Source organism: Alternaria infectoria (assembly GCF_024043175.1).
Source record: "Alternaria infectoria strain BMP 0036 chromosome Unknown scaffold_14, whole genome shotgun sequence".
Classification (NCBI taxonomy): domain Eukaryota; kingdom Fungi; phylum Ascomycota; class Dothideomycetes; order Pleosporales; family Pleosporaceae; genus Alternaria; species Alternaria infectoria.
Window position 1 is genome coordinate 564,007 of NW_026250703.1, and position 26,214 is coordinate 590,220.

The following is a 26,214-nucleotide window of genomic DNA, read 5'->3' on the forward strand; positions in this document are numbered from 1 at the left end:
GCAGAATTACCATCTTGTGATTATTTAGTTGGATGCAACGAGTGCTGAAACGGCTCTTGGTGGCTGCACAGTGTCGTCACATGCGTCTGGGACTGTGCAGGTGAATTGCGGCCAGGGTCTCGTTGATCTCGCCAGTCGTTGGTCTGTGACGTCCGGTCCCCACGCCCTTCTCCAACAACACCTCATCACTCACCACGCTGGGCCCCGACTCGGCGCGCATCTTGCCCTTCACCTTGACACGACGCGTGCCGTCCAATTTGCTTTGGGTACGGCAGAGTAGAGCAGGCTCGCACGCGGTATCTGCGCCCCTTTAAGCTGCGTCCACGTTCGGGCTCTCTACGATAAGGCTCAACAACACGACCGACGCCTCTCACCGATCCACTGCGCCCACGAACCACGCTCCTTGGTGCACCCAGCACAGCCCTTGTGTCGCGCCTACCTCCATTCTAAGACTATCGTGACCCCAGACACCTGCACCGCCTGGCTTCGCGCGGAATGACTTCGCTTCTGGTGAGCGACTTCGGTGGGAACCACTTTCACACCAACATGTTTGGCGGCGGCAGTACGCACCAGGCGCAAGAGTCTCCTGCCGGCCATCACACGCCTGTACGCCCGTCGCCGTCTTCGAGCGCCAATGCGCCGCGGCCAGTAGCTTCGTCTGCTGATGTTCCCATGGCGGACTCGGGAGCCCCGCAGTCGAGCTCAACACCAAGCCAGCGATCGCAGCAGCACAACAGCTCAGAGCCAAACTCCACCGCACCCGCTGCTGACCAAGCAGTACCGACACCGCCCAGTCCTACTTTCCGCCCCCGCTCGCAGCAGCCAACGCCTTCGGGCACAGACCCCGCCGTCGCAAACACGCGAACCGTTCCCCAGCCTTCCCCAGCACAGTCCCTACGATCGCCGGAAGCTTCTCCTACGCGCATCAAAGTTAAGAGCCTGTCACACATCCAGAGTTTTGCCATCGATGAGTCCAGTCCCTTCTCTCAGTCGCGCTCGCTCGCACGGCGGCAGCGACGAGACCCCGCAGAGGTTGGGCCTCAATATGAAATCAGCGAGATGCCTGTCTCAGACATAATCGAAATGGTTGCCGGACTCTTAACCAAGATCACAACAACCAACGATCGCCAGCATGACCATCTACACCGCCAAATCCCACCATCAGACGGCACAGCGGGGTTGAGCCAACAGACCACCAGCGTCCTGGCCTTCCACGGCAAGAACGTCCCCAGCATCTCAATCCTCAGCTATCTGAGTAGAATTCACAAATACTGCCCCACTACGTACGAGGTCTTCTTGAGTTTACTCGTCTACTTCGACAGAATGACAGAGAGGGTAAATGCTGGCCCTATATCTGGTCTTCGCAAGGCTAATGAGCAGTCTGTTGAACACTCAAAGTCTACAATGTCAGCAACTCCGGCCCCGGCAGAAAACGCACGACCTGCATCAGCTTCCGCTCAGGCGGCGACCCCTCCTCCGTCAGGCTCCTTAGGCAAGCCATCGCAAACGCCAGGGGACAATGCCCAGCCGCCCTCCCCACCACAACAAGATCTCGGCGCGGATGCGCTGAATCTATCCCACTTCTTTGTCGTCGACAGCTTCAACATACATCGTCTCGTCATAGCCGGCGTTACATGCGCCAGCAAATTCTTCTCCGACGTCTTCTATACAAACTCGAGATACGCAAAGGTATGTGCTGGCCGATAAACATTATGAAAACGCATGCTAACTGGTTCAAGGTCGGCGGTCTCCCCTTGGTCGAACTGAACCACCTGGAGTTGCAATTCCTGCTATTAAATGACTTCCGCCTCGCCGTACCTTTAGAAGAGATGGAGGCGTATGGAACGATGCTAGTCGAGTTCTACGCGCGTGAAGTTGCCGAGCAGCATGAACGAGAAAACAGTGGAAAACAGTAATCTCATCGCCGATCTACACAAATACTGCTACGGTCCGTTCAAATGAGCGAAGTCAGCATAACGAAACAGGGCAAGGAAAGATTGCGGATCAATCCCGAACAAACAGAAGGATTCTCCGCGTCCAGTAGAGACCAGAGGATACCACTATTGCGCAAACTATATGCCACGGCATATTTTTGACATCCAGAGTCTTTGTATTCTGGCATAATTTGAGAAAGGCAGACATGATGCCAGAACCCACGAGGTGACGACTTTGGTCCCAGCATGCGAGCGAGTGTTCTTCTTCCTTGGGTGTGTGAGTGTGTGCGTAGATTCTGGGATACCAACTGCTTGTTCTTTTATTTTCAAGAGAGATTGATGACATTACGACAAAGTCTCATTCATCTGAGCTTCGTTATCATGCTCTGCCCTTTTGTATTCTTTGTTTTGATACCTTTTTGTGCACCATTAGGGTGGCGTTTATAGAGGTGCAATTCGAGGATATTGTTTCAATATTATGCATTGGTAACCTGAGGAGCTTTGCATATGATGATGACCTGGGTCCTGGTCGCAGCAACTGAAAAACGAACAGCCTTGCAAACCACAGGATGAGTATACAAGTAGATACGTATGAGGGGTAGCTTGGCCCGCCCCTCCATTCTAGATCTCTACCTCCAACCAGGATGCCAGTCTCACCCAAAAAAAAACAGAAACCCCTCCGACCCAACCCCCTGGATGCCAAATCGCCGCCGCCGCGAAAACCAAGCGCCATCCCTGAATCATGCCACCACCACTACACGCAGATTAACGCCCGAACCCGCCATCCCTGTTCCTTCGCGCCCAGCCCAGATTCCACCCGCAAGTTACCTAAGCCAGGGGTAAACAACTCTCGGAACAAAATATACCCACGGTGCCACTTTGCTCAGGTAAAATACCTAGGTCATGCACGTACCACCTAGCGGCCTAGGGAGAAGTAGGTCGTGTCGTGTGTCCCGAGCATTAATCTGACGCGCAGAGTCCACTCCGCGCGATAAAGCATACATGACACGTGAGACCTGAGATGAGACTAGGCGGGCGCGCGCCCGCGGAAAAGGAAGGACCCTTGATAGCGGTAAGCGGTAATTGCAGATGAAATCATTTGGGCGGAGTGTGTGCGCTGTGCGGCGGGCGGTGGGCGGTGGGTAGGGGGATTGTGCTTGGGTTTGTTTCCTTTTGAAGGGGGTGGGTTTGTAGACTTTCCCATCGTCACTGTTTTACAAATCTTTCGGTCTCTTTTCTCTTGTGTTTTGCGCTGTCGAGCATCCGGGTTATTGCCTGTCGTTATTCTTTGTTTCCTTGGGGCTTGCGCTCAGGTCGTCGTTTCGTGTTGCGTGGTTTTGCGATGCTTCGTTCCTCTTCCGCGCCTGCATCGTCGTCGACCGGTACCTCGTATTCGTCCTCGCTATCGATAACGTCGGTCTTTCAGTATGGGTTTCTCGCTGCGCTAGCATACATACTCGCCGGTGCGCCTTTGTCGTCGTTGCTTACTTCGAATGCGGGTGGCGATACGGTGTCGTCCAGCAGCGTCGGTGCGAGAGGTGGTGGTGATGTAACAGCAAATCTAGAGAATTTGGTGATTCCAGAGCGAAATTTGAGTTGCGCAGCGCATACATACAAGGGTGTATATGTGTTGAGTCGGGAGCCGTTGGTGGTGTATATTGAGGGGTTTGTTGGTGAGGAGGAAGGGAAGGAGGTTGTTGCTTTGAGGTACGTCTATTCTTGGTTGCTACTGCTTCGAGATATCCCACGGTATAGAAAGGGACTCTATTCCCAATCGGACATGTCTTGAAATAGTGATGCTGCATACTGGTGGATGAAGCGAACGCGACTAACAGTACAACCACAGCAACCCACACTTCACTCCCTCAACAGTATGGACCTCCGGAACCGAATCCTTCAAACCCTCGATCCGCAACTCGGAAAAGGCACCCTTACCCCGCAGTCAAACAGTCAAATGCATCGAAGAGCGCGCTCGCGTGTTCCAGGGCTGGCGGCCTTATACGTTCATCGAGAAACTCTGGAGCCAGAGATACGGTGTAGGAGGTCACTACACATACCACTACGACTGGAGCACTGCGACCAAGAAAAGCGGGCGCGTGAGTTCCTTCATGGTGTACCTGGAAGCAAACTGCACGGGTGGAGGCACGCATTTCCCGCGCTTGGAGAGGCCGGAGGATAAGAGTTGGTGTCGGTTTATTGAGTGTGGGGCGGATGGTCATGCGAGTGCCTCTGCGAATGGTGCTAGGCAAGAAGGAGGGCCCAAGGAAGATCTAAGCAAAGGAATTATTTTCAAGCCGATTGCTGGGAATGCCGTGTTTTGGGAGAATATGCGGAGCGATGGGACTGGATATGCCGAGAGTTGGCATGCTGGATTGCCAGTTACGAAGGGAGTCAAGATTGGACTCAATATATGGAGTTGGTTGGCTGAGGGGTATGTGCCGAGGGATGAAGATGTTTGAAGAAGGTTTAGACGAACGGGTGAAGAAGATGAAGGATAAAGAAGAGTATCGATATTTTCAAAAGACAGAGACAAGGAAGAAACCATGTACATGGGCTGGTGCACAAAGTCTCGAGAGCATTTTACTGACCACGACAATCCAATTGGCAGCATGCGGAAATGCAAAGAAGCACTGTCGGACGCAAAGGTCATGGTGAAGAAGAGATATGAATTCAAGGTTGATTAGGAGACTACTCTAGGTATCTACAACAAAAGTCTCTCGCCACTCTACACCACCGCACCACGTATAAACACCTTTCAGCTCATCTTCGCAACGAGGCTCATGAAACCAAACTCATCAGCCTACGACGAAGGTTGCTGCCCCTCCGTCTCGTACTCGCGCGCATCCTGGAACAAGTCGATAATGCAGCTAGCACTCCAACTCTGCGTAGGGCATGAGTCGCCGCAGAAGGCGCCATCCTTCTGGGTGAGCTCCGTGAGACCAGCCCACGGCGACTCTTGGATAGCCTTCATGCAGCCGGCGAGGCGGCGCGTGACTTGTTGGTAGCTCTCGACACGTTCGTCGGGCGTCTTGCGGCGCTTGAGATCGAACTTGAGCAGAGCTCGCAGGAAGAAGCCTGTGGGCCAGAGCCACTCGGGTCCTTGGTGGTAGTTGCGGCCCTTGGATGTGGCGAAATCAGTCGAATCTTCGCTGTTGATGTAGTAGCCACGGTAGTTGAGGTCAGAGGGGTCGAGTGTCTTCATGCCCTGGGGACCAAGCAATACCCTGTCGGCCATCTGGAGGGCATACAAGGCATGCTCAGGATCGCAGAGGTCCGGTGCAACCGTCATCATAATAGGGAAGTTTGGCCTTAGCTGGTAGTCCTCATACTCCTTGCCTGAGCGGTACAAGTCCTTGTAGATACCACGACGGTTGACGATGCTCGAGTTGACGTCGTAATTGCTGTCCTCTTCTGCCGAACGAGGAACGTAGAAGCAGCGTTCAAAGTTGGCCTTGATCAGGTCGGCCCACTCCTTGTAGGTAACGGTCTTCTTGCCATCATCCAGGGTGACGCCCTGGTACTTGAACTGGCCTGCGTCGTACATGTCGGCGCACCAGCGTACTGTGCTGTAGAGCATGCCGATGATCTCAACCGGAGCACCGTCTCGTGGTGTACCAGGGACACCCTTACTGCCGGCCTTTTCACTTTCACCCATCTTGTCCATCCATGTACCACAATTCCATTGGTTACCACCGAAGATCATACCAGTCTCCCAGTCTGTCCAGATCTTGATGTTGAAGCCTTCGGACTTCATTTGGCTGTCAATGTTCGGGCCCGCGTCATACTCCCGGAACTCTATGCCGGAGGCGTGTCGCTGGAGAGCTTCCTGGATGACTTCCGCGATAGAGGAGGACTGAGAGTACGCTTTTTCGTCGGTGTGAGCAAACCATGTGTCATCGTACGGCAAGAATCGGCGCTGGACCTTCTCTTGAAGAAGCTCCATGCCATTAGGTACGATCTTGCAGTAATCTTGGCAATTTTGGAGGAAGAACCAGACTGAGTCACGGGAGTTGTAACGTGGGTTCTTGCCACCACCGAGGAGATTGGGGACCATGCCATGCTTCAAGACGCTGGCAAAGGCAAAGATATGCTCCTTGGCGTCGGCATATCTGCCAGTTCCCATGTAAAGACCACGGGCTGAAATGGTAATGTCACGGCCCCAGCATCGCGCCCAGTCGTAGGCAAAGTGAGGGAGACCAGCGGCCATGCTGGGTACGCTCTTCTCGGGCCACAACGAGGCACTGTTCATGTAACCAGTGACTTGGCAGCTGACAAGGGCAAGACTCTTGAGGAACTGGTTACCCTCGCGGACGTTCTCGCCCATGAGCTCAATGGCTCGCTCGACTGCAGCGTTGTATGCAGTCTGGATGACGAGAGCAAAGTAGCGCGGAAGCATGTAGCTGGGGACCTTGCGAATGGCATCGAACTTCGCTTCCAACCACTCGGCGGGGCCCTTGATGTTGACGTACTCCGGCTTCTTGGAGATATTTTGAAGGCGACCAAGGCAGTAGTCAAGCGCCCATTGACCCTCACGCAGATGGTTGCAGAGTGGGTGGCCAAGGTTGTTTTCGTTCACAATATCGCGTAGGACACTCCACCAGCCTTGCAGACCAGCGTATACCAAGTTGCCATGACCTGGGACGTTGTATGTTCCGTCCTTGTGGTCTGTAGCGTCCCTCTCTTCTTCCTCACATCTGTATAGGATGTAGTTAAGGTCGATGAGGTTGACACCACTGAAAGCCGAACGCGCACCGCTAGTGACGAACTTGTCAAGGCCTTCAGCATGCTCTGCGCTGGGTACCCAGGTCTCAAAGAGAGCGATACTGCCCGGTGGGAACTTGTCAGGGATACTAATCGTGGTATCATCGCCAGCAGCCTCGATGTTGACGCCTTGAAGTTCGTTTGTCTTGCTGGGCAAGCCGCGCAGTGTCGTCTCGTCGCCGATGATACGCGCTCTTGTCTCGGGACTGTTATCGACTTCGAGATTCCAGGCGCCGACAAGCTTTGCTTGAGTGCCTGGTAGCTTGGTCTTGCCGAAGCCTCCATTGCCGTTGCCGTAGCCGGGGAATGCAGTGTGCGCAATAAGGAAGTAACCTTTCCTGGTGTGAGGGTTGACCCGATGGACGGTGATGTACTCGTTGTCGTGGTGGATGTAGGTCTCATTGTACTCCTCCTTGCCCATTTTTACGTGGATCTCGTTGATAATCTTGCGGATGCCACCAATACCACCTTCTCCAGCTTGCGCTTTGATTTCGCCTCCAGTGGAGTTTGCAGAGGAATACAGTCTCTTCTCGTGCACCAGCTCAATCAGTTCAGGGTAACACTCGTCGTAACCGAAGACGCTACCAGTCGCGCAGTCGCACATGGCAACGAGCGCGGCACTGGGCAGCGTGTCGCGTGCATCGCGCTTCTGAGCTGGCGTCTCGTTGTCGTGCGTGCAATCCATGAACAGCGCGTGAACAGGGCTGCGCTTGATCTTCTTGATGATGGGCTTCGTCTGGTCAGCTCCATCAGTCGCCTGTGCAGCATTGAGCACTTCGTCGGTCTCGAAACTGCCGATGGGAACACCACCGTGACGGTGAACAAGTCTGCTCAGCTCTTGAGTACTCCATGACTGCATGGCTTCTCGAATCAAGGCGCAGATTCCGAGCTTCATGCAAAACTTGTAATCCATCTCTTCGGACCCAGTGAAGAGCTCGGCGCAGACCATAACGTTTGAGTTGACGCTACGTGCTTGATCAAGCATGTATTCGGCGAGATGCAGAGGAGTGGAATGGCAGTTGTCGATGCGGAAGCCTTGGAAATATTTGGCCATGAGGCGGGTGTACTTCGCCATGTGATCCCAAAGGAAAGGGTTGTCCTCTGGGCCATCTCCGTATCGGAGCTTGACGCAGTCGCCCCAGACGATGACCTCTCTTCGCAGGTATGCTCTTGACTTGGGCCCAGCGTTGTCTCGCATCGCATCTGCAGCCCATACCCATCCGTTGTTCACCAGCGCGAGAGCTTCGGGGTTGTGCTTCTTCGTGGTCTCGTTGAGTGGTAGGCGCGTGAAGTAGGTCTCGATGAGTGGGTTCGCGTCGTTGACTTCACCAAGCTTAGGACCATGGGCGTCCATTCGGACGTACTTGGTCCGGTTGAAGAGTTGCTCCATGATCTCTGCTTGGTCTTGGTCATACTCGCGGTAGAAGGGAAGGTTGACCTCGTTGAGCATAGCCGTCATGGTGCCTTGAGCAGCCCGGTCGTCGGGCGTATTGCTAGTACGAGTGTCGTAGCGACCGAATAAGGCGCACAGTAGGCTAGCAGCGATGTTCGGGTCCATTGTTCGTCGGTAGCGCTCGCCCATGCGGTCACCGCCGCGCAGAGCATGCTCGACCAACCAGTCTGCCTTCTGCTTCAGTGGCCAGTTCCTGACAGCATCGAGCCCGCGAAGACCAGCTTCACTAAAGCTGCCATCAACAAACTTGGCTTGGCCAGAGGTCCAAGCCTCCATGATGGCCTTGGTGTCTCTTTCGACGTCAATGACGTAGAACTGCCAGAGCTTGACCTTGCTAAGGACGTGGTCCTTGACACCTTGCATGACCTTGAGGAGGTCTTCTTCAGTGTTGAAAGTGGTGGGTAGACCGTGCTTGGGGAGGTCTTTGCTGAACTGCAACAACTCTGTATCGAGCTCGAAAGCAGGTCGCAGGTGTGGAGCGGTGTCGACGTTGTAGCCGGATTCTGGATGCTCTTCGAGCCATGGGCTGTTGTTGGCCGTGTGGTTCCAGACGACATCGGTCATGGCAAGCAGATTGAACTCGTTCTGCATCTTCCGGATCATGTTCGCAATGTCCTTCTCGCCTTCTTTGAAGATGGCCTTGTCGAACTCCAGTTGATTGTAAATACTGTAGGGCGAGTTTGAAGAGCCGCGCATCATCAAGGGTGTGAAGTGCACCATGTTGAAGCCACGCTGGCTCATGCCCTGCAGGTGGTTGTCCCAGTCTGTCGGGTAGTTGCCCATGAATTTGGACAGGCAAGAGATGATGCAGACGGCCTCGACCGGCAAGTGCTCGCCCTGCAGCTTGAGATTTGGACATATGTCGATGTAGTAGGTGTCCGTCCGCGTGGGTTCAGGCGACGCAACGTCTGTGAAGGACCACTGCGGCAGCGGTGTGTAGGTCGTGTAGAAGGAAAAGGCATTGGCCTCGTGGACGGGGATTTCAATCTCACACATGCCAGTAAAGTTGGGCTGCAGTCTGCGTGATTGTCAGTGACATGTGACCGGGTGAGGCATGGCAGGCTGCTTACTTGTACTCGCGGTACTGGCTGCGCTTGAACTTCTCGCCCTCAGCGGGGATGTTCACCCAGAGACTGCCCTCGCGACATATCGAGCTGGTACCCTGGATCTGAAAGCAAATCGAGTATGCTGGGTTGGTGGGGGGAGGCAGGTAGATGTAAGTGCCAGCGACGTCTGGGACGCCGTAGTCGGTCAATGGCAGCAGGTAGACGACCTTGCGGTCCGAAGACTTGGGGTGTGTTGGCAGTGCTACAGACATGATGGTGTCGAGAGACTGAACGATTGCGGGAGAGTTATGCGGTAGTAAACAATAATAGTAGGTGGATAGCGGTACTCTAGGATATCTATCTTTGACGTAGCAATGGCGGCGATGCAGTCAGAGAGTGTGGTAGTAATGCAGTGTAGGAGCAGCGCGGTAGACGGATGTAATAAACAGGCCAAAAGCCGTTTGCGCAGTCGCTTCTGAGGGTCAATTGCCCTCTGTGTGGAGAGAAGGAAGCAGCGCCTGGAGACGTGTGAGATCGGCGGTGGGCGGTCGCGAAGCATACGAGCCGCAAGCGCAACCCGCGGGAAACGTCATTGCCCCAAGCTCCAACCCCAGCTGGCGCCCCGTGTGGCCCCGTCCTCGACGAGTTCTACTCCAATAGCGCGGGGGCTAGGCATGCGTCCCAACTCGATCCAGTTGGTACGAGGGAAATTGTTGAACACGTTGAAACTGCCATGGAAACGCTTTCTGCCATGCGACGATATCCACATATGATACAAATGAACCCGCTCAAAATGCTACTTCTTCCTGCCCCGCTCTTCCAACGCCCGTATGCAACATAATGCAGAATGCAGGGTTAAATAAGCAGCTAATCAATACGCGGCCAAAACTCCAGCGCTGGCTACTAAACAATTATCGGGCAATACTGCTGCCACGAGCTCAGAGTGGTCAAACGACGGGTATCGCGACCTCGTGGCAGCCCACACGGGACGAAGCGAACATGCGAAAACCAAGCAGTCAAATCCAACCTTCTTCTATCGTCACCTCAGCCAGAGGCGCTCAACACATGGTCCGCTGTCTTCTCAGCTTCCGCGTCAAAATTTAATGTTGAAGGGGGAGCCCGGTGGATCGCGCAGGTCCAATCGAAATTGCGTCGATTCAGACGGCCCGCGACTATGTTGTGCTTGAGTCGGCGTGGCATTCTCATCTAGGTCGATTGAGGACGCTTCGGTGCTGACCGACGGGGGCGCACGCGGTGTGCTTCTCGCATGCTGAACGCCCTCTCGACTGTCTGAAGACGACGTGACTCGCTCAGGCGACGTCTCGCGCTCGCTATAGCCGCCGCCCCGCATACGTAAAACGGGGTTGCTTGAGGGTTCCGACAAGACCAGTGAAGGGTTCGGCGGTGTGGCACGTCCATTCCTCTCAGATGAAAGTCCTCGTGAGGATGACTTGACATGGTCAGTAGACTGACTGCGCATCGTCGCCGGCTTCTTCGGAGGCGGCACCTGGGGCGAATTCGTGCCTTTACTTCTCCCAGCGCTTTGAGGTGGTCCGTTTCTGGACGGCGTCTGTTGTTGTTGCTGTAGGTGGTGCTGTGATTGTTGCTGCTGTTGCTGTTCCTGTTGTTGTTGCTGCTGCTGGGACTCAACTTCTTGTACATGGTTCAGGAAGTTGATTTCGTCTGTCAAAAAGTCCTTCTCCGTCCAACAACCCTGCCAGCAGTTTCGCCAGTCCAGAATAAGGAATTGGAAGCAAAAGGCGTCGATCTTGATAGCCGGCTGGAAACAGATGCACAGGTTGTTGTAGTTCATCTTGTTGAATTCGGAACATGAGTGCAACAGGCTGATGTGGCAGGTAATCGCGAACAATAGGTAGTAGTTAAATGGTGGGAGCTTGGAGAGCTCATCCTTGAGCATTTGCGGCGTCGTCTTGGCGCCCTGGCATTCTTGCTGGATTGCCGTCTGGACCGCTTTTGGAAAGATTTCGTCTGGCAGTTGTCGGAGCCAGTTCTTGAAGAGTGAGCCGATGACGTTGGGGTCGTTCAGGTTGGGATCGCTGATCAAGTCGATGTCTCGGTCTGTGGCTTGGTGAGCAACTGTCGTGGAAATGACTGAGATAGTCCTACCTTCATCGAATTTGCGTTCGTAATATCGGACCTGCTGGGCTGACCCAGGAACGCGGTACAAGCCTTCCTCTTCACAGCCCCGCATGTTCAGGTAGCTAAAGTGGTTATTAGCCTCACAGGTGGAGAACGAATCGAAGCATGACCTACTCTATGCACCGCCAAGGTAAAGCTGGCATCCAGAACTCAGTCTTGTCGCGTGACTGTTCCAAACGGGTCGATATCCGTGTCAGCCTCGTCTGTTCGATCAGGGGCTTGTGAATGATTTTGCACACGTAAGGTTCATTCGATATCGGCGTCTGGCTCTCGTGGTTGCTTGAGCTTCGTCCAAGTTTGCCGAATACGCCCTTGCGGGCAGAGTCCATCTTCTCCCCCATGTTGCGAGCACCTGAACCAAGTTTCGAGATGAAGCCGTGTCCCTTGGTCTCGTTGTACGAGCTGGAGGCTAGCGATATCTGCTCCGACTTGTCTCTTCGTGGCCCATTGTCGACATCCCGTGGGATCTGCTTGGAGCTATCCTGACGATCTGCCGAGTGTGTTCGTGGCTTGCCTATGCCTCGCCAAGATTGACCTTTGTCCATGGGTGCCGGCTTCAATGGCGGCCCATCACCATTCGTCGTCCACGAACCTCCAATATCTGGTGACAGTTGCCCTGGCGGCGCCTTGTTCAGTTTTGCACGGGTACCTGAGCTCTCGCCGTCTTTGATGGATTTCGACCTGTTCAGAATGCCCTTCTTCGGTTTGATAGTGTTGCGCTTTGAGGAGTCGGCGTGGGGATCGGAGGAGTCGTTGGAGTTGCCTGAGCCTGTCCGTAATACCTCGGAGCGGTTGTCTGTGGCAGTTAGCGACACGCTGTTTGTCTGGGCTACTGTAGCCATACCATCCGAGTTGGGGGTGCGCACGGGGCGGCCGAGGTCTGGTGTCGAAGCCCCGCTGCGCCCGTTGGAGTATAGACTGGGCGAGTGTTGTTGTTCAGGAAGCTGCCGTATCGAGTTTCCCTGGCTGTTAAGGCGTGACGACGATTTGTTGGCGCTGAAGTTGGAGAAGATGCTCTTGGAGTCTTTGCGAGGCTTCGGTGAGGCTGGTGACTGTGGCATGCTATGAAACGAGGCATTGGGAGCGGCATAGTCCAGGTCCTCAGGCATATCTGGCGACCTTGGACTTTTGGGACTCATAGGGCCGTTGGCGTCGTCCTTGTTCTTTGGCTTGCCCCGCATAGCCAGCGACAGTGTCGAGGACTTGGGCATCTTTCGTATTGTTTTGCGTGGAGGGTCGCAGGGCTACTGACTCCTTAGCACGGCTCCCTTAAAAAGCAATGGCTGCTGCCAAGCGTGCAGGTCGAGGGCCGCAATACCTCGATGGGTGTTGGTGGGACGAGGGCGCCGATGTGCAGGCAGTCGAGCGAGGGTGTGAAGAGACGGTGCGGCGCGTGTAGAGAAGAGAGCGGTGGCAGGCTCAGTGGTTGCGGCACATGGGCGGTTGCGCGGTCAACGAGTCTGTATTTCATGACTGTCAGCAGCGGACTCATAGCTGGCGCAGAGAGGTGAAAGCCAGCGGGCGGTATTAGACGGCGCGCGGGGTGGTACGAACCGTGAGAGCCTGGTCGGCGCTGGCTGCGGGCGTGCCTCGAAGCGTCGGCAGCGGGTGTCGAGTCTATATCACCGCCGGCAGGACGTTGCTCCCATGCAGCAAGCCGGGAGGACAGGCGATGCCGAGCGCGTGCTACGGCAGTCTTTGGCGGGCACAGAGGTCGTCGAGTATGGCGGTCGCGGGCAGGTGAGGCGGTCATGCAACGTCTGGGATGTGGTCAGCAAGCGCTGCGGAACGTGAAAGGGGCCGGCGGCGCTATGGCGAGTGTTGACGGTGGTACAACATGGCGAGGGCACGAGTGGCAGCGGCGAGCGAGGTGTCGCAGCGCCGTGGTTGGGCATTACTCACCCACTTTCACACACAGGACTCGAGGGTCGAGGGGTCTACGGGGCGCCGCGACGAGGGAGAGGCGCTGGGGTGAAGGGAGCGAGTGGAGCGTGGAGCGCAGGCTGGGCGGCCGTTGCTTCGAGTGCGGTGAGCGGCGCCTTGGTCAGCAAAAGGACACAATTCACGTGTCTCTGTGGTGAGTGCGATGGAGGGGCCCAAGGCACAGACAGGCTCTGCTGCAATCAAGAGCAAAGGGCACCAAGGGCTGCGAGAGGATGGCGGCAACGACTTCAGCACCGTGCACGGCCCCAGGTACAGTACGAGGGCGCGACGCTGCCACCACCTGCACCCCCCAATTCGGCCCACCAGCGCTATCGCAAACGGCTGTCCACGGCGGGCGTAGTGCCGTCTACCTAAGTAACATGCATGTGTGCTCACCGCCAGGCGACGGACTATCGACGGCAGACTATCGACGCTGCACAGGAGCACCCTCTGCATCGTCGTTGTTGCGAGTGCGAGGCTGTCGCGGCTGCCAGACCGAAATGCTTCATGTGCCAAGTCTCGTTTCAGAAATTATGAGACCCTGTCGGCGCCATCCATGCTGCCTCGACTAGACCCTCCCGCGCCGCCAGCTCCCACCAACTCCTCCCACATCTGACACCCGTCTAACATGTCTCTCGTTTCCGGGCCCGGGCGCGCTGCTGGGATGGCCAGCCTGCCCAGCGAGATGCACCTCTTCGTCGACAGGCACGTCGCCTACATCCAGAGCCTCGACACTGTGCGTAGCCCGTCCCCAGTCCCAGCGGCCGCGCAAGCTCCCGGCCATCCAATCCCGCGCTGACCCGCTGCAGCGCAAAGATGAGCTCGAGTACTGGCTCACCGAACATCTGCGCCTCAACGGCCTCTACTGGGGACTGACGGCCCTGCATCTCCTGGGCCGCCCAGACGCCCTTCCACGCGCTCCCATCCTCGACTTTGTCATCTCGTGTCTGCATGATAATGGCGGCCTCGGTGCTGCGCCGGGCCATGATGCCCATATGCTCTATACCGTTAGTGGCGTGCAGATACTCGCGACGCTTGACGCTTTCGGTGAGCTTGAGGAGCGCATCCCCGGCGCTCGTCTGAAAATTGCAAAATGTAAGTCATCTGCAGCTTCGCCGTGATAGTCTACTCATAAAGGTAGTCATCGCCGATTTGCAAGATCGCGAGACGGGCACCTTTGCAGGCGATGAGTGGGGCGAGCAGGATACCCGCTTTCTCTACGGCGCCCTAAATGCCCTGTCTCTCATGGGCCTGCTTGAACTCGTAGATGTCGACAAGGCCGCTCAATACGTCAACTCGTGCGCCAACTTTGACGGCGGATACGGTACCAGCCCCGGTGCCGAGTCGCACTCTGGTCAGGTGTTCACGTGTGTTGGCGCACTGACCATCGCGGGGAGACTCGACCTTGTCAACCAAGAAAAGTTGGGCGCCTGGCTAAGCGAACGACAACTCAAGAACGGAGGCCTCAACGGCCGGCCAGAGAAGAAGGAAGACGTCTGCTACAGCTGGTGGGTCATGAGCAGCATGGCCATGCTAGACAAGCTGCACTGGATAGACGGTCAGAAATTGACGAGCTTCATCCTGCAGTGCCAGGTGGGTAGTGTCTTCTCTTCAGCATCATCGCCATCTGACCATGAACGATAGGACCCGGATCTGGGTGGTCTCGCAGACCGACCTGGCGACATGGTCGACGTTTTCCACACCGTCTTTGGAATTGCTGGTCTCAGTCTGCTCAAGTATCCCGGTCTGGAAGAGGTAGACCCCGTGTAGTATGTGACCACTGCTCTCGCATCTCAACGCGTATACTGACCAACGCGCAGCTGCATGCCTCGCTCAGTGACCCGTAGATGCTTAGGTAAGTAAGCGAGAATGGCATCAACAAATGCTAGTTGTGTCGCATCGTGCTTGTATATTTCATGACCATTCACTTGCATTCGTATCTGTGTATGATCCGTCTAAAGCCTATTCTCTCGCTATCTAATACCTCGCGTCTCTCTCATAGGCGTCGAGACACAAAGCGGGAGGAAAGTGAGGGTGGCTTCCTCTTTCGTCAGTGCCGAGCCTCCACGTGCTCTGCCTGCTAGAACACCACCAGCAGACCTCTTCTTGCTGCAATCCCTCCACTGCGATACTGCACCTGCCTCTCTCCTCCTTACCCGTGCTGGCGCCTCTCCTGCTTTCCATTTATTCGCTCAGGAAATGGGCTAGGAGCTACCGCGGTGACCGGCAGCCATCTCTGTACTAGGTCTCTCATGAGCACCTCTCCCACCATCACTTCGCCTTCTCCACCTTCAGTCCGCTCCTTTCGCAACGCTCTTTGCTTTCACTACTGTGCTGCTCTTGTGCTTGTTTCACTTACGCTCCTTACAAACACCGCATCCACACTGCAGCTTTCGCCTGGATACAGTGCAGCCTCGTCAGGCTTTCGGCATGGCCAACATTCCGCTGCACTGCAACATTTGCCCCAAGAAGCCAAACTTCAGCGATGTCTCGCATCTACTCACCCACATCGCCAGCAAAGGCCACTTATCCAACTACTACAAGGTCAAGGTCCGCTCCACCAACGAGGATGCATCCCGCCGGCTCATTGAGACGTACGACCAGTGGTATGCCGAATGGGCTGTCGAAGAGCTCATGTCGGACCGGATGAACCAGAAGGACAAACGCCGTACCCGCGCGAGACCCTCTGGTACAGCTACCATCTGCATCTGATTGTACTTGAGACTGATACTGACTCCATCTGATGCAGCCCGGCCGACGCCTCCGGTCAAGATCGAGGCCCCCGCGCCACGTCCTCTACGTCGCGCCGCCGCAAGCACTCTCCTCGATCCACGCCTGTCGGAGCAGCAGCACACGATGATCAAGCTAGAGCAATCACCTTCTCCGACGCCGCAACCTCACGGCCCGGTCCTCCGCAATCGCAATACCTTCGCACCTCATATGCAGTACTGGCCTACAGAGTCTCGCGCCAGCTCTCGCAGCTATACAAACCCAGACTATGATACTTCCAGTGAATACTCCGATCCGAGCGAGCAGCGTCGGAGGTCATACCGGTACAACGCTGCGGCTTCGTGTGCCGTTGAAGATGAACCTGCTGAGGTCGCAGATCCGATGGCTGTCAGCGAGTCGACCAAACTCAAAGGTGTCTACTGGCCTGGCATGGACATCTTCGACTCTGCTACCCCAGAGATGCGGCGTAAGAGGAACCAAAAGAAGGACAGCTCTGTCGTCGAACAGCTGGAGCTCAACTCACAAGTAGTCGAAGCAACTGAGCTCATCTTCACACCGTTGGGATCTTTCAAACGCCAGCGCAGGATCTCTTGCTCGGAGTCTGACGAAGAGGATGAGGTCGAGATTAAGACTGAGAGCCCCCAGCCTGTACGTCGGCGACCTGCACTCGCCAGTCTTGATGCAAACACTACTCGCCGCTCTACTAGACAGTCCAAGCGGCCCGTGTTTCCTATTCTCAGCCGCAACCAATACGATGATGATCGCGGCCGTCCTGGCTACGACCATAGTCGCAACAACCGTGCTCCGAAGCGGAAGCAGTTCGACGTTTACCAAGACGAGGATGACGTTCCATTCTCGCAGCCCAATGGCATGAACTATCTTACATCGGGCTTCACTCACCAAGCATCTCCATCTCCTGCACCTGCATTCAACTCTTACAAACCCTTCAACGACCCATTCCAGTATGATAACAAGGAGAACGTTCTGCCTTCGTTCCACCAAACGGCTTATGGTAACTTTCATGGCCATCAGAACAATGCCTACCAGTATCCCACCTACTCCTATGGCATTGGGCCTGATCAACAGGCCTTCCAGTACACCAGTCATCTCTACAACACTGCAAGCGCGTACCAGCAACAGGACCAAGATGACGATGACCAACGTACCATCACAGCTCCACCTTCGCCGTCTACAAGCTAAGCGCTTGAAGACTGTGCCCTCTTTCCCTTCCCAACGCGACACCTACGCTCGGCTTCGCCGTGCTGTAGCAGATAGCCGACTGTTCACGCTCGTTCCATCTACCGACTTATGCATGCGACTTACTTTCCCGCGTTTCTTTCTGGTTCATATCTTTTACACGGTGATATATGATATACGCTGCAACGAGTAGCGACATGCGACATGATTTAATACGATATCTTCAGAGAGGCGCGCTATGGGGATCGCTGGACAGATACTCAGGCATGTTCTTCTTATCTCTATGCCACACCCTACTGTACACTTTGCTCGCAAGCATGGGACTGCTGGTTAGAAGCTGGTGGGCATGTATAGTATCGCTGTTTTCTCCCTTATATGTTTAATGCAGAGAGTTTGTTGTCTTCCGATCACGTAAAATCATAACTTCTAGATCTGATCCATGACTTCCACCGCCGCTCTAATACCCACCTGCAGTGTTCCTGTCTACACCATCCACCTCCATTTCACGCTTCCATAGCTTCCGCGCATCATAACATCATCTAGTCGTATGCCAATGTTCGTACCTTCCCCTTCTTACTCCCATTTCCCACTACCGCCCATGACCTTATTCCGTCGTACCTTCTCCAAATGCTCCACACTCTCATAGCCATTAATCCTCGCATACAGAACCCTCAACAACCCACCTACCACCCACATAATCACGCCACTCACAACGAACAACCCGATTCGCTGATTCGTCGTGAGCATCGCAAAGATGGGATAAGGGTAGAAGCCATTTTGCAAAAAGCAGATTTCCTAGAAGATGGTGTGTGTGGTTAGCTGAGTGTACTTGAGCGTTTTGAGAAAGTGGGTAATCTTACGATCCAGATCCAATATGTAAACGCAGTGATGGTGGAGAGAGCGAGGGTGATCATAGGCGCAGACTCATTCATCGGCGTGGTAGGCCATGGCGGCGAAAGCAAGATGTAATCTAATGCCAAGACGACAGCAGGGACGAGATGGAATCCTATATCGTAGATTGCTGGTGGTAGCGGTATTTCCCTATCATCCTCCTGTTAGCAAAAACGAACGTCACGGGAACAACACCAAATCTCGGATATCGAGGGTAGGGAAAGAGACGACATACGGCTGCACCAAAAGCTTCCCATCAATAGCCTTCAACGTCCAGTACAGAATGCTGATGGTGGCTTCAATCGGCGCTGCTACGAGCGCGAGGTAGTTCTTTAGCCGGAATAGGTGGTCTGAGAGGGCGACGGCTGGCGGGTTTGAAGGCAGCGTGGAAGAGGCGGAGAGGGCGGTGGAGGTCAGGTCTGCGATGAGGCCAAAGAGGAAGGTTATTGTTGAGAGGGAGAGGCCGATTATGGTTAGGAATTGGAGGTGCCAGCCGAATGATGAGTTCTGGGATTGTTTGTTAGAGCGTGGGTGGAAGGGTGGTGAGGATTGAGATTTTGTGTGCAACAACTATTATGGCATGTGAAGATATGTTTTCGAGAATGGTCTGTACATACAAAGACATTTGGGTTATCAATTAAGCTGGACTCATGTTAGCTGGTTGCAAAGTTGGCGGGATGCAGACATACAACTTGAAGGAACTGTAGAAGCTAATCAGACCAGCAACCTGTGATACAAATACTCGTCAACATTTGGCCTTGTCTAACGTTTTCCAAGGTTCTCTGTTACTTACGTGCAACGCACCCGAAAATCCCTTGGATGGAGAGTCAAATCGCTGAAGCGGATGCCGCCGGCTCGCCGTGGGCTCGACCTCGCCAGATTTCTTCGACGAAACAGCCATGTTGTGCGCCTCGAAAGCGGTTAAATGTACAAGAAATCAACACCTGGAAATGCCGAATTAGGTGGGATATCAGACGGTCGTCTTGCAGAGAAGTTTTGAGGCTGTAGAGGTATGCAATGCCCATCAGAAACACAACATGACGTATAGTTTTCTCAAAAAGCTTCACCTGGCACCACAGCGGCGCCAGCCAAGCCAACGTGGGTCCCCCTGCGACTGCCGTTTGAGCCTCGGAAGTTTGCCGCATCGAGATCTGACTCAGCAAGCAGCGCAACCAGCAACCAGCAACACCATCAGCAGTCTGTCATCGAACGTCCAGTGCGTTCAGCGACCTCACAAGTTTACTCATCACTCCTGCAATACAGACCCGTCCGTATTTAAACGACATCCCACGTATCATCTGACGTCTTGTGGATAAACTCCGTGCCTACCCTCACGGCTAAACTTCGGCGAAAGCGCTGCCGACGGCTCGCCAACGGGAAAGGTACGAATCAGAGCACGATCAGGCCGTCCGCCATGGCAAAACCTCGGCACGCTTACGAGTGCCACTACGGTAGATCTCGAGACGCGCCAATGATGCGCGAATGTGTTCCCCCAATTCTCCACAAGGAAGCGTCTCGAGATGCTCCGATGCGGTCGACTATGGTGTGCTTTTCCCGGAGAGACGGTCAGGATTCCCGTGTGGGATTGGAGGCGAGCGCGGAGGAGCGGCGTTGGAGTACTTATATCGAGGGTCGTGCGCGGTGGAGGGGGGGTTGTAGAGCGGTGATACCCTTTTTGTTGCAAGGTCCTTTTTGTTGAGTATATCTGTCACTACGGGCGCATAGACGGTAGCGCGTGATTCATCTCACACCTTTGTTGAGTTTTCTTGGGTGATTGCTCCTCTACGACATTGCTGAGAAGATGGGTTCAAAAGTTGAGACTGTCCTCCAGTCTCTGACGCTGGAAGAGAAGATATCGCTGCTTGCCGGGAAGGACTTTTGGGAAACTGTACCTGTACCGGATAAGGGCGTCCCTGCTATCAAGGTAGGACTTGGCTCTGTAACTTTGGACTTACTTCACAGTGACTGACGCGCAGTAGACTAGCGATGGACCGAACGGCGCACGTGGCGAAGTGTTCACAGGAGGAACACGAGCTGCATGTTTCCCTGCTGCCGTGTGTTCAGCCGCGACGTGGAATCCTGAGAACGCAAAGCATATAGGCCATGCGTTGGCTGAAGAGACTAAGACGAAGAGTGCGCGAGTGCTGTATGTCTGCTGATCTACGACGCACATATCAACTGCTAATGAAACCTCAGTCTGGCGCCCACCATGTGCAACCATAGACATCCCCTCGGTGGCCGCAACTTCGAATCCTTCTCCGAAGATCCGTATCTTGCTGGCAAGATGGCCGCCAATGTGGTCAGCGGGCTACAAGAGAAAGGCATCGCAGCGACCATCAAGCACTTTGTAGCCAACGAGCAGGAGACGGATCGCCTGAAGGTCAACGAGATTGTGTCTGAGCGTGCGCTGAGGGAAATCTACATGAAGCCCTTTGAGATCACTATCAAGGAAGCGAATCCCCTCGCTGTTATGACATCTTACAACAAAGTCAACGGAACACATGCGGATTCGAACGAGTTCCTCCTCAAGCAGGTCTTGCGTGGTGAATGGAGGTGGGAAGGACTTGTCATGAGCGACTGGGGTGGTACCAATTCCACGGCCGACTCGCTGAACGCTGGATTGGATCTAGAAATGCCTGGTCCGACGAGGTGGCGCAGTACCGATGCTGTCCTTGAGGCTGTCAAGAAGGGCCATGTCACCGAAGCCACCATCACTGAGCGAGCTAGAAATGTCCTGAATCTCATCGAGAAGGTCGGCGCGTTCGAGAACCCGGAGATTCCGCCTGAGCAGTCCATCGTCGACCCGAAGCATAGCAAACTCATTCGGGATGTTGCTGGACAGGGCATTACTCTACTAAAGAATGACGGCGTTCTGCCGCTCAGGAAAGAAGAGGTCAAGGGTAAGACGATCGGGCTGTTCGGTCTGGCTAAGGAGGCTCTGATCCATGGTGGCGGAAGTGCTTCGTTGAACGCCCACTACCGCATCACTCCCGAAGAAGGCCTCAAAGCTGCCTACGGAAACGACGTAGAATTCAAGTTCGCCAAGGGAGCCGCCACGTATCGACTCATCCCACCCCTATCAAAAGGCTGCAAAGATCTTGAGGGGAAAGACGGTTGGAAAATGGAACTCTTCAACCAGGGCAACACCAGTAAACCCATCAAGACAAAGCATGGCTACAAGGAAGCCGCGTTTTCTCCACTGCTCGAACAGAGTGCCAAGGACAGCGAAGTCAGGTTTAGCACCGTGTTTACTCCCAGCGAGTCTGGCTCACACTACCTGGGATGCTCAGGTAAGTCCTGGCTGTACGAAATGCACGTGAGACATATACTGACTTCGTACCTCTACCACTGCAGGCATCGGCCCCACCGTCGTCCACGTAAACGGCGAGCTCGTCTACGAGCAAAAGCACAACTCACCAGATGCCATGGGCTTCCTCTTCGGCGGCAACCCCGAAAAAGAGTTCCGCGTCCCATTCACAGCAGGCAAGCCCTGCGAAATCCAGGTCCACTCCAAGCCGCCCGCCGGCGACTCAAAAGGAGACATTCTCGCCGGTCTCCCCGGATTTAGACTAGGCTTCATGTATGCCTCCGAGCACGATCTCGACATGGCCGCGGAAGCCAAAGCCCTCGCAGAAGAATGCGACATAGCCATCGTTTTCACAGGCCACACCCCCGTCTGGGAAACCGAAGGCCAAGACCAAGTCGGCTTCCACCTGCCCCGCGAAGGCTCCCAGGACAAGCTCGTCGAAACAGTCGCATCCGTAAACCCGCGAACCATTGTCGTAAACTCGACCGGTGTAGCTGTCGCCCTTCCCTGGCTCGACAACGTCTCCGCACTCATTCAAGCCTGGTTCCCGGGTCAAGAAGCCGGAAACGCCATTGCTGATGTCATATCTGGTGCCGTGAACCCTTCTGGCCACTTACCCATTTCATGGCCTAAACGCATCGAAGACGCGCCTGCGCATGGCCATTTCCCTGGTACGCGCGACGAAACGGGGCAGCTTACTGTCAAGTACGAAGAAGGCGTTTTTGTGGGCTACAGACACTACGATCGTATCGCTGCGGATAAGATTCATTTCCCCTTTGGTTTCGGATTGTCGTACACGACGTTCTCTTTTGCTGAGGCGAGCGTGGAGCAGTCGTCGCCTGGACACTTTTCTACGAGCGTTGTGGTCAAGAATACGGGAAGTGTTGCTGGTGCTGCGGTGGTTCAGTTGTATGTGGGTAGGAAGGAGAAGGCTGCAGAGCATCCGGTGAAGACTCTTGTGGCTTTCCGGAAAGTGGCTCTTGATGCTGGTGCGCAGGAGACTGTGTGGTTGGATGTCAAGAATAAGGACTTCGCATACTTTGATGAGGGGAGGGGGAAGTGGGCGGTGGATCGGGGCCAGTATGACTTTTTGTTTGGACACAGCGCCGGGGAGATTGAGGGCGTTGTGACGGTGGATGTTGAGGCTGTAAGGGAATTGAAGTTGTAGGGAGGCTTTGCCTGATTTCTATTGCTCTGCCGTTTCGAAGACTGCGAGTATATCGATCAAGCCGGTGCCTATACTATTGATGATGGACAACCAGTAGTCGGCGCCTGAGCATATTCGACGAAGCACTGAACTACCCAATAAAGTGGTGTCGAGTACCACTACGAGTCATTTCACAAGAGAAGAACATACATTCATACATCAGCAGCTGAACATAACATTTGTTCTCCCACCGCCATTATGCCAATGCACCCTCCGCGGTAAAAGCGGCTCATCCTTTTCTTTTACCCGCTTACCCCCTTCACCCATTCATCCCATTCCCGTACGCGAGACGCACTATTTCTCCTCGCCTCGTCCCTTCTCGGTTCGCGTCGCACGGAGTGCTTTCGTCACACCACGTCGGACGGAGCATTCATGACGACTGTCCATGTCTTCGCATCGGCCTTTGTGCTCTTCTTGGATTGGGGGTACCTAGGTAATGTGGAGCGTTCTACAAGTTGGGACGAGGGTGCGGGTACGCACAAATGATGGAGGTGGATACAGAGGTACCTGGACCGCCTACTTACATAGGTACCTTGTGGACGGATGCCTCCCGACAGGATTCCCACGTGATTCCCAACGAGGCAAACCTGCATACACTGTCACACGAAGAAAGCAACGGACCGCTCCCTTGATTCGCAACGACTTCCCAAATCGGACCTATTTTACTCTGTCATGCCTCAGTCTCGCATATGCCACTTAGTCGTCCGTCGCAGTTTGCGGTGTGTGAAACAATGAATCAAGCGCAAGTGTCCTCGGCAGGAGGTGGTGATCATCATCGGAATGTGGAGGAGACAACGCGGAAATAATAACCTTTCAGCATTGATACTTTATGCCAACTTGTCCCAGACACAAAAACGGGGAGGGGGAGGCTATGTTGTGGCTTTAACGTTGAGCACATACACCATCCACACCCATCTACACGCACGTACGCACGCACGCATGCGCGCGAGTCGCAGTGCGCACAAACGTCCATCAACGCCTCTCGTAACCGCCATGTCCAAGCCACGAAGGGAGGGAGGTCAAGAACGACAAACCAGATAGATAAGCGAGAAGCGAGACCTCCGGAGGCGAGATGGGCAATTGCACACCCTTACATGAGATGGCGATCCAGGAAAACCGCAAGAGGGCACTGAATCGCCACCCAGACAACGTCATTCCGCCAATCCGGGCAGCGGCAAAAAGTGCCGAAAGCACGAGGACCAACGTCTTGCGTCCACGGTACCGCGGGTGTGGGTAGCAGCGCTTTCCATCCCAGACCTCCCTTGCTGATTCCAAAATAACAACATTGATGGTGGTGATAATGTGAGATGGGTGGTGGTGATATAGTTTATTGATTCATCGTCATTTGTACAACAAGCCACCCTACAAGCCACAAGCCAGCTTCTTCTCAACGCTCACAATCCCTGCTAAGCGAAGACAACCTACATGCGTGTCCCACCAACGGACGGGACAAGTAAAAGGTTAAAGTTGAAAAAAGGGGGATGGAAAAAAGTAAAGTAAGCAAGGGAGGTGTAGCGAGCGACCTGCGCAAAAGCAAACAGAAACATGGCATTCCTGCACTTTCCCGATGGTAACAAAGACGGGAATTTAGAGTTTGGGCGTTAGGAGAACAAGGGATTTTGTGGGATGCAGGATTTGGGAACGCCAGCTGGCTGCATGCAGGATTATCCGAGATTGGGGTTTGGTGATGCACGGTAGAGGGCGCGAGGCGACGGCTGGGTTTTTGCGTGGCGTGCCCCAGGTGAAAGTGGCGTTTGTTTGCCTAGGTATTCTGATGACATGGCAATTTTAACTTTGAGCTTTTCTTAGGCTAATGCTAATCATCGTTGTTTGTGCCATGTGAGAGCCGCGGAAGGAGGAGGAGGCCGGAGGCTGAAGGGCTAGCGTGAGGGGTCCGAAAGCGGGGGTGGGTGGTGATAGTCGGTGGTGGTGGATGGCGAAAAGAAACGAAAGAGGGGGGGTCAGAATCTTAGTGTTGGTGGGTGGTGGTGGTGGTGTGTTTACATCAGAGTATGGTACGATATCCCATGTGATTTGCGAGAATAGGGAAAAAAGACGAGATCTCAATCTCATCATCCTCCCGATCATCTGATGGATCTATCTGCTGTAGGATTTTCCCGCCCGAACCGAATACAAGATACTGGATATACAACACGGCGTGCGGCGCATGTTGCATACATGGATCTATACTTCTATGCATTATTACCACTCGACTTCCCCTTGGTCTGTGTACCATACTCCCTTCCCTCATGTTTGTGTGCGCATGTGTGTGTGTGACACCACGGAATCCAGTACCGCGCCTCTCTCCGTTGAAAGCGAAAGTACGCGCTGTAACTTCAGTCGGAGGAGGTGAGAGAAAAGGATGAGAAGCAAGGACCACAAAAGCGGGTAACGGACATGCTCCTGCATGATTGTCAGAGCAAGAGAAAAGCAAACCTGCAGCTTGGGTCCGCCGCAAGGTGCAAGACCAAGATGAGCATCGTGCAACGAGCTGTGTGATATGTGTATGGGTAGACATGCAGGGTGTCTCGAGCCAACACCAACACCAAGACAAGAGAAACGCAGGGGCTGGATCGATCTTCAAATCCGCCTCTGCTACCTTGCCCTGGCAGCTGGCAGCTGGCGCCGCGTGGTTGCGCAATGTGATACAAATGTCATCTTTCGGCCTTGTAGTCCAGCCATTCACAGCGAAGCAGCATGCTTCGCACTTTGCCTAGTTTGTGCTGCTCTCTCCGAACCATCGGGGGGCGAGGGAGCGTTGGGATCCGCTGGTTCGGCGCGCGCTACCTATTCCTACACCGGTATATCGTGAGTGGGTGGTACCGATGGTACCCTGCACTGTAGTCGCCCATCCTACAGTTGCTATATCGGTGTCGGTAAATCAAATCTTTGCCGTCCGTCGCAGAATGGGCTGTTTGGAGAAAGCCCCTTGCATAATGGAAGCGCGGGAGTATCTAGGTGTATAATCGCCTGCGAGGTTCCTATATCAGGATGGGATCTTCTCTTGGATTCGGGTCCTACTACCGCATTTTGATTAAATCTACGTCTTGTGTGGTGTGCGCGGTCATCCGTCTGACGAGGCTTCTGTGAGCGTATCTCCTTTGTGGCACAGTCGCTGGAATGGCATGGCGGAAGATGGCGGCTGAAGATGATGGGTTTCACAGCCGATGTGGATGTGTGCACGGGATGGATGAATGTGTTTGGAGAGTGGGTACTGCCGTCGGGCCTAAGCTTTCTTTATCTCCGCAGCCGTCTGGCTGGCCGTTTCTATGGAGCATTGGCTGGAAGGTACGACCCGACCAATTACGTCCTGCGCATCGAAATGAGGTAATTGCAGCATTGTCGCTGTTGGTATGCTGTCTCACAAGCTCACGATATCGGGTGCACGTGCTTTCAAGTTCAATTGCCCACATGCTCGAGTGTGGAGTATCTGCCGACTTGCGAAGAAATGCTTCGCTGCCGCCAGTTCCGATTCGCTGCGCATCCCCGTTAATGACATGTATTTCTCGACCCTGCTTGGCTTGTTGGCGGCGCATATTGCCTTTATCAGCCGCAAGCGAGGCACCGCGCTTGCAGACGACGTGCTGCGATGCAATCTTGGGAGC

The 26,214-nt window shown here is 54.5% G+C and overlaps 7 protein-coding genes across 7 annotated transcripts; 4 read left to right on the forward strand and 3 right to left on the reverse strand.

Annotated features, from left to right (window-relative positions):
- Positions 1 to 546: 546 nt before the first annotated feature.
- Positions 547 to 1,916, forward strand: J4E92_007953 (uncharacterized protein; the record flags this gene model as incomplete). Its single annotated transcript, XM_051499313.1, has 2 exons — positions 547 to 1,689; positions 1,740 to 1,916. The coding sequence occupies 2 exons, from the start codon at positions 547 to 549 to the stop codon at positions 1,914 to 1,916; spliced, it is 1,320 nt and encodes a 439-aa protein (XP_051350562.1).
- A 2,818-nt stretch (positions 1,917 to 4,734) lies between these two features.
- On the reverse strand, positions 4,735 to 9,466 carry J4E92_007954 (uncharacterized protein; the record flags this gene model as incomplete). Its single annotated transcript, XM_051499314.1, has 2 exons — positions 4,735 to 9,166; positions 9,219 to 9,466. 2 exons carry the CDS (start codon positions 9,464 to 9,466, stop codon positions 4,735 to 4,737), a joined length of 4,680 nt encoding a protein of 1,559 aa, XP_051350563.1.
- Positions 9,467 to 10,287: 821 nt separating this feature from the next.
- On the reverse strand, positions 10,288 to 12,565 carry J4E92_007955 (uncharacterized protein; the record flags this gene model as incomplete). Its single annotated transcript, XM_051499315.1, has 2 exons — positions 10,288 to 11,416; positions 11,469 to 12,565. The coding sequence occupies 2 exons, from the start codon at positions 12,563 to 12,565 to the stop codon at positions 10,288 to 10,290; spliced, it is 2,226 nt and encodes a 741-aa protein (XP_051350564.1).
- A 1,340-nt stretch (positions 12,566 to 13,905) lies between these two features.
- On the forward strand, positions 13,906 to 15,047 carry J4E92_007956 (uncharacterized protein; the record flags this gene model as incomplete). Its single annotated transcript, XM_051499316.1, has 4 exons — positions 13,906 to 14,013; positions 14,087 to 14,372; positions 14,419 to 14,870; positions 14,922 to 15,047. 4 exons carry the CDS (start codon positions 13,906 to 13,908, stop codon positions 15,045 to 15,047), a joined length of 972 nt encoding a protein of 323 aa, XP_051350565.1.
- Positions 15,048 to 15,707: 660 nt separating this feature from the next.
- J4E92_007957 (uncharacterized protein) lies at positions 15,708 to 17,207 on the forward strand (the record flags this gene model as incomplete). The annotated part of the gene is made up of 2 exons (XM_051499317.1): positions 15,708 to 15,966; positions 16,027 to 17,207. 2 exons carry the CDS (start codon positions 15,708 to 15,710, stop codon positions 17,205 to 17,207), a joined length of 1,440 nt encoding a protein of 479 aa, XP_051350566.1.
- Positions 17,208 to 17,777: 570 nt separating this feature from the next.
- J4E92_007958 (uncharacterized protein) lies at positions 17,778 to 18,996 on the reverse strand (the record flags this gene model as incomplete). Its single annotated transcript, XM_051499318.1, has 6 exons — positions 17,778 to 17,999; positions 18,065 to 18,245; positions 18,331 to 18,602; positions 18,713 to 18,737; positions 18,785 to 18,822; positions 18,889 to 18,996. The coding sequence occupies 6 exons, from the start codon at positions 18,994 to 18,996 to the stop codon at positions 17,778 to 17,780; spliced, it is 846 nt and encodes a 281-aa protein (XP_051350567.1).
- A 1,308-nt stretch (positions 18,997 to 20,304) lies between these two features.
- Positions 20,305 to 22,570, forward strand: J4E92_007959 (uncharacterized protein; the record flags this gene model as incomplete). Its single annotated transcript, XM_051499319.1, has 2 exons — positions 20,305 to 21,385; positions 21,450 to 22,570. 2 exons carry the CDS (start codon positions 20,305 to 20,307, stop codon positions 22,568 to 22,570), a joined length of 2,202 nt encoding a protein of 733 aa, XP_051350568.1.
- Between the last annotated feature and the right edge of the window lie 3,644 nt (positions 22,571 to 26,214).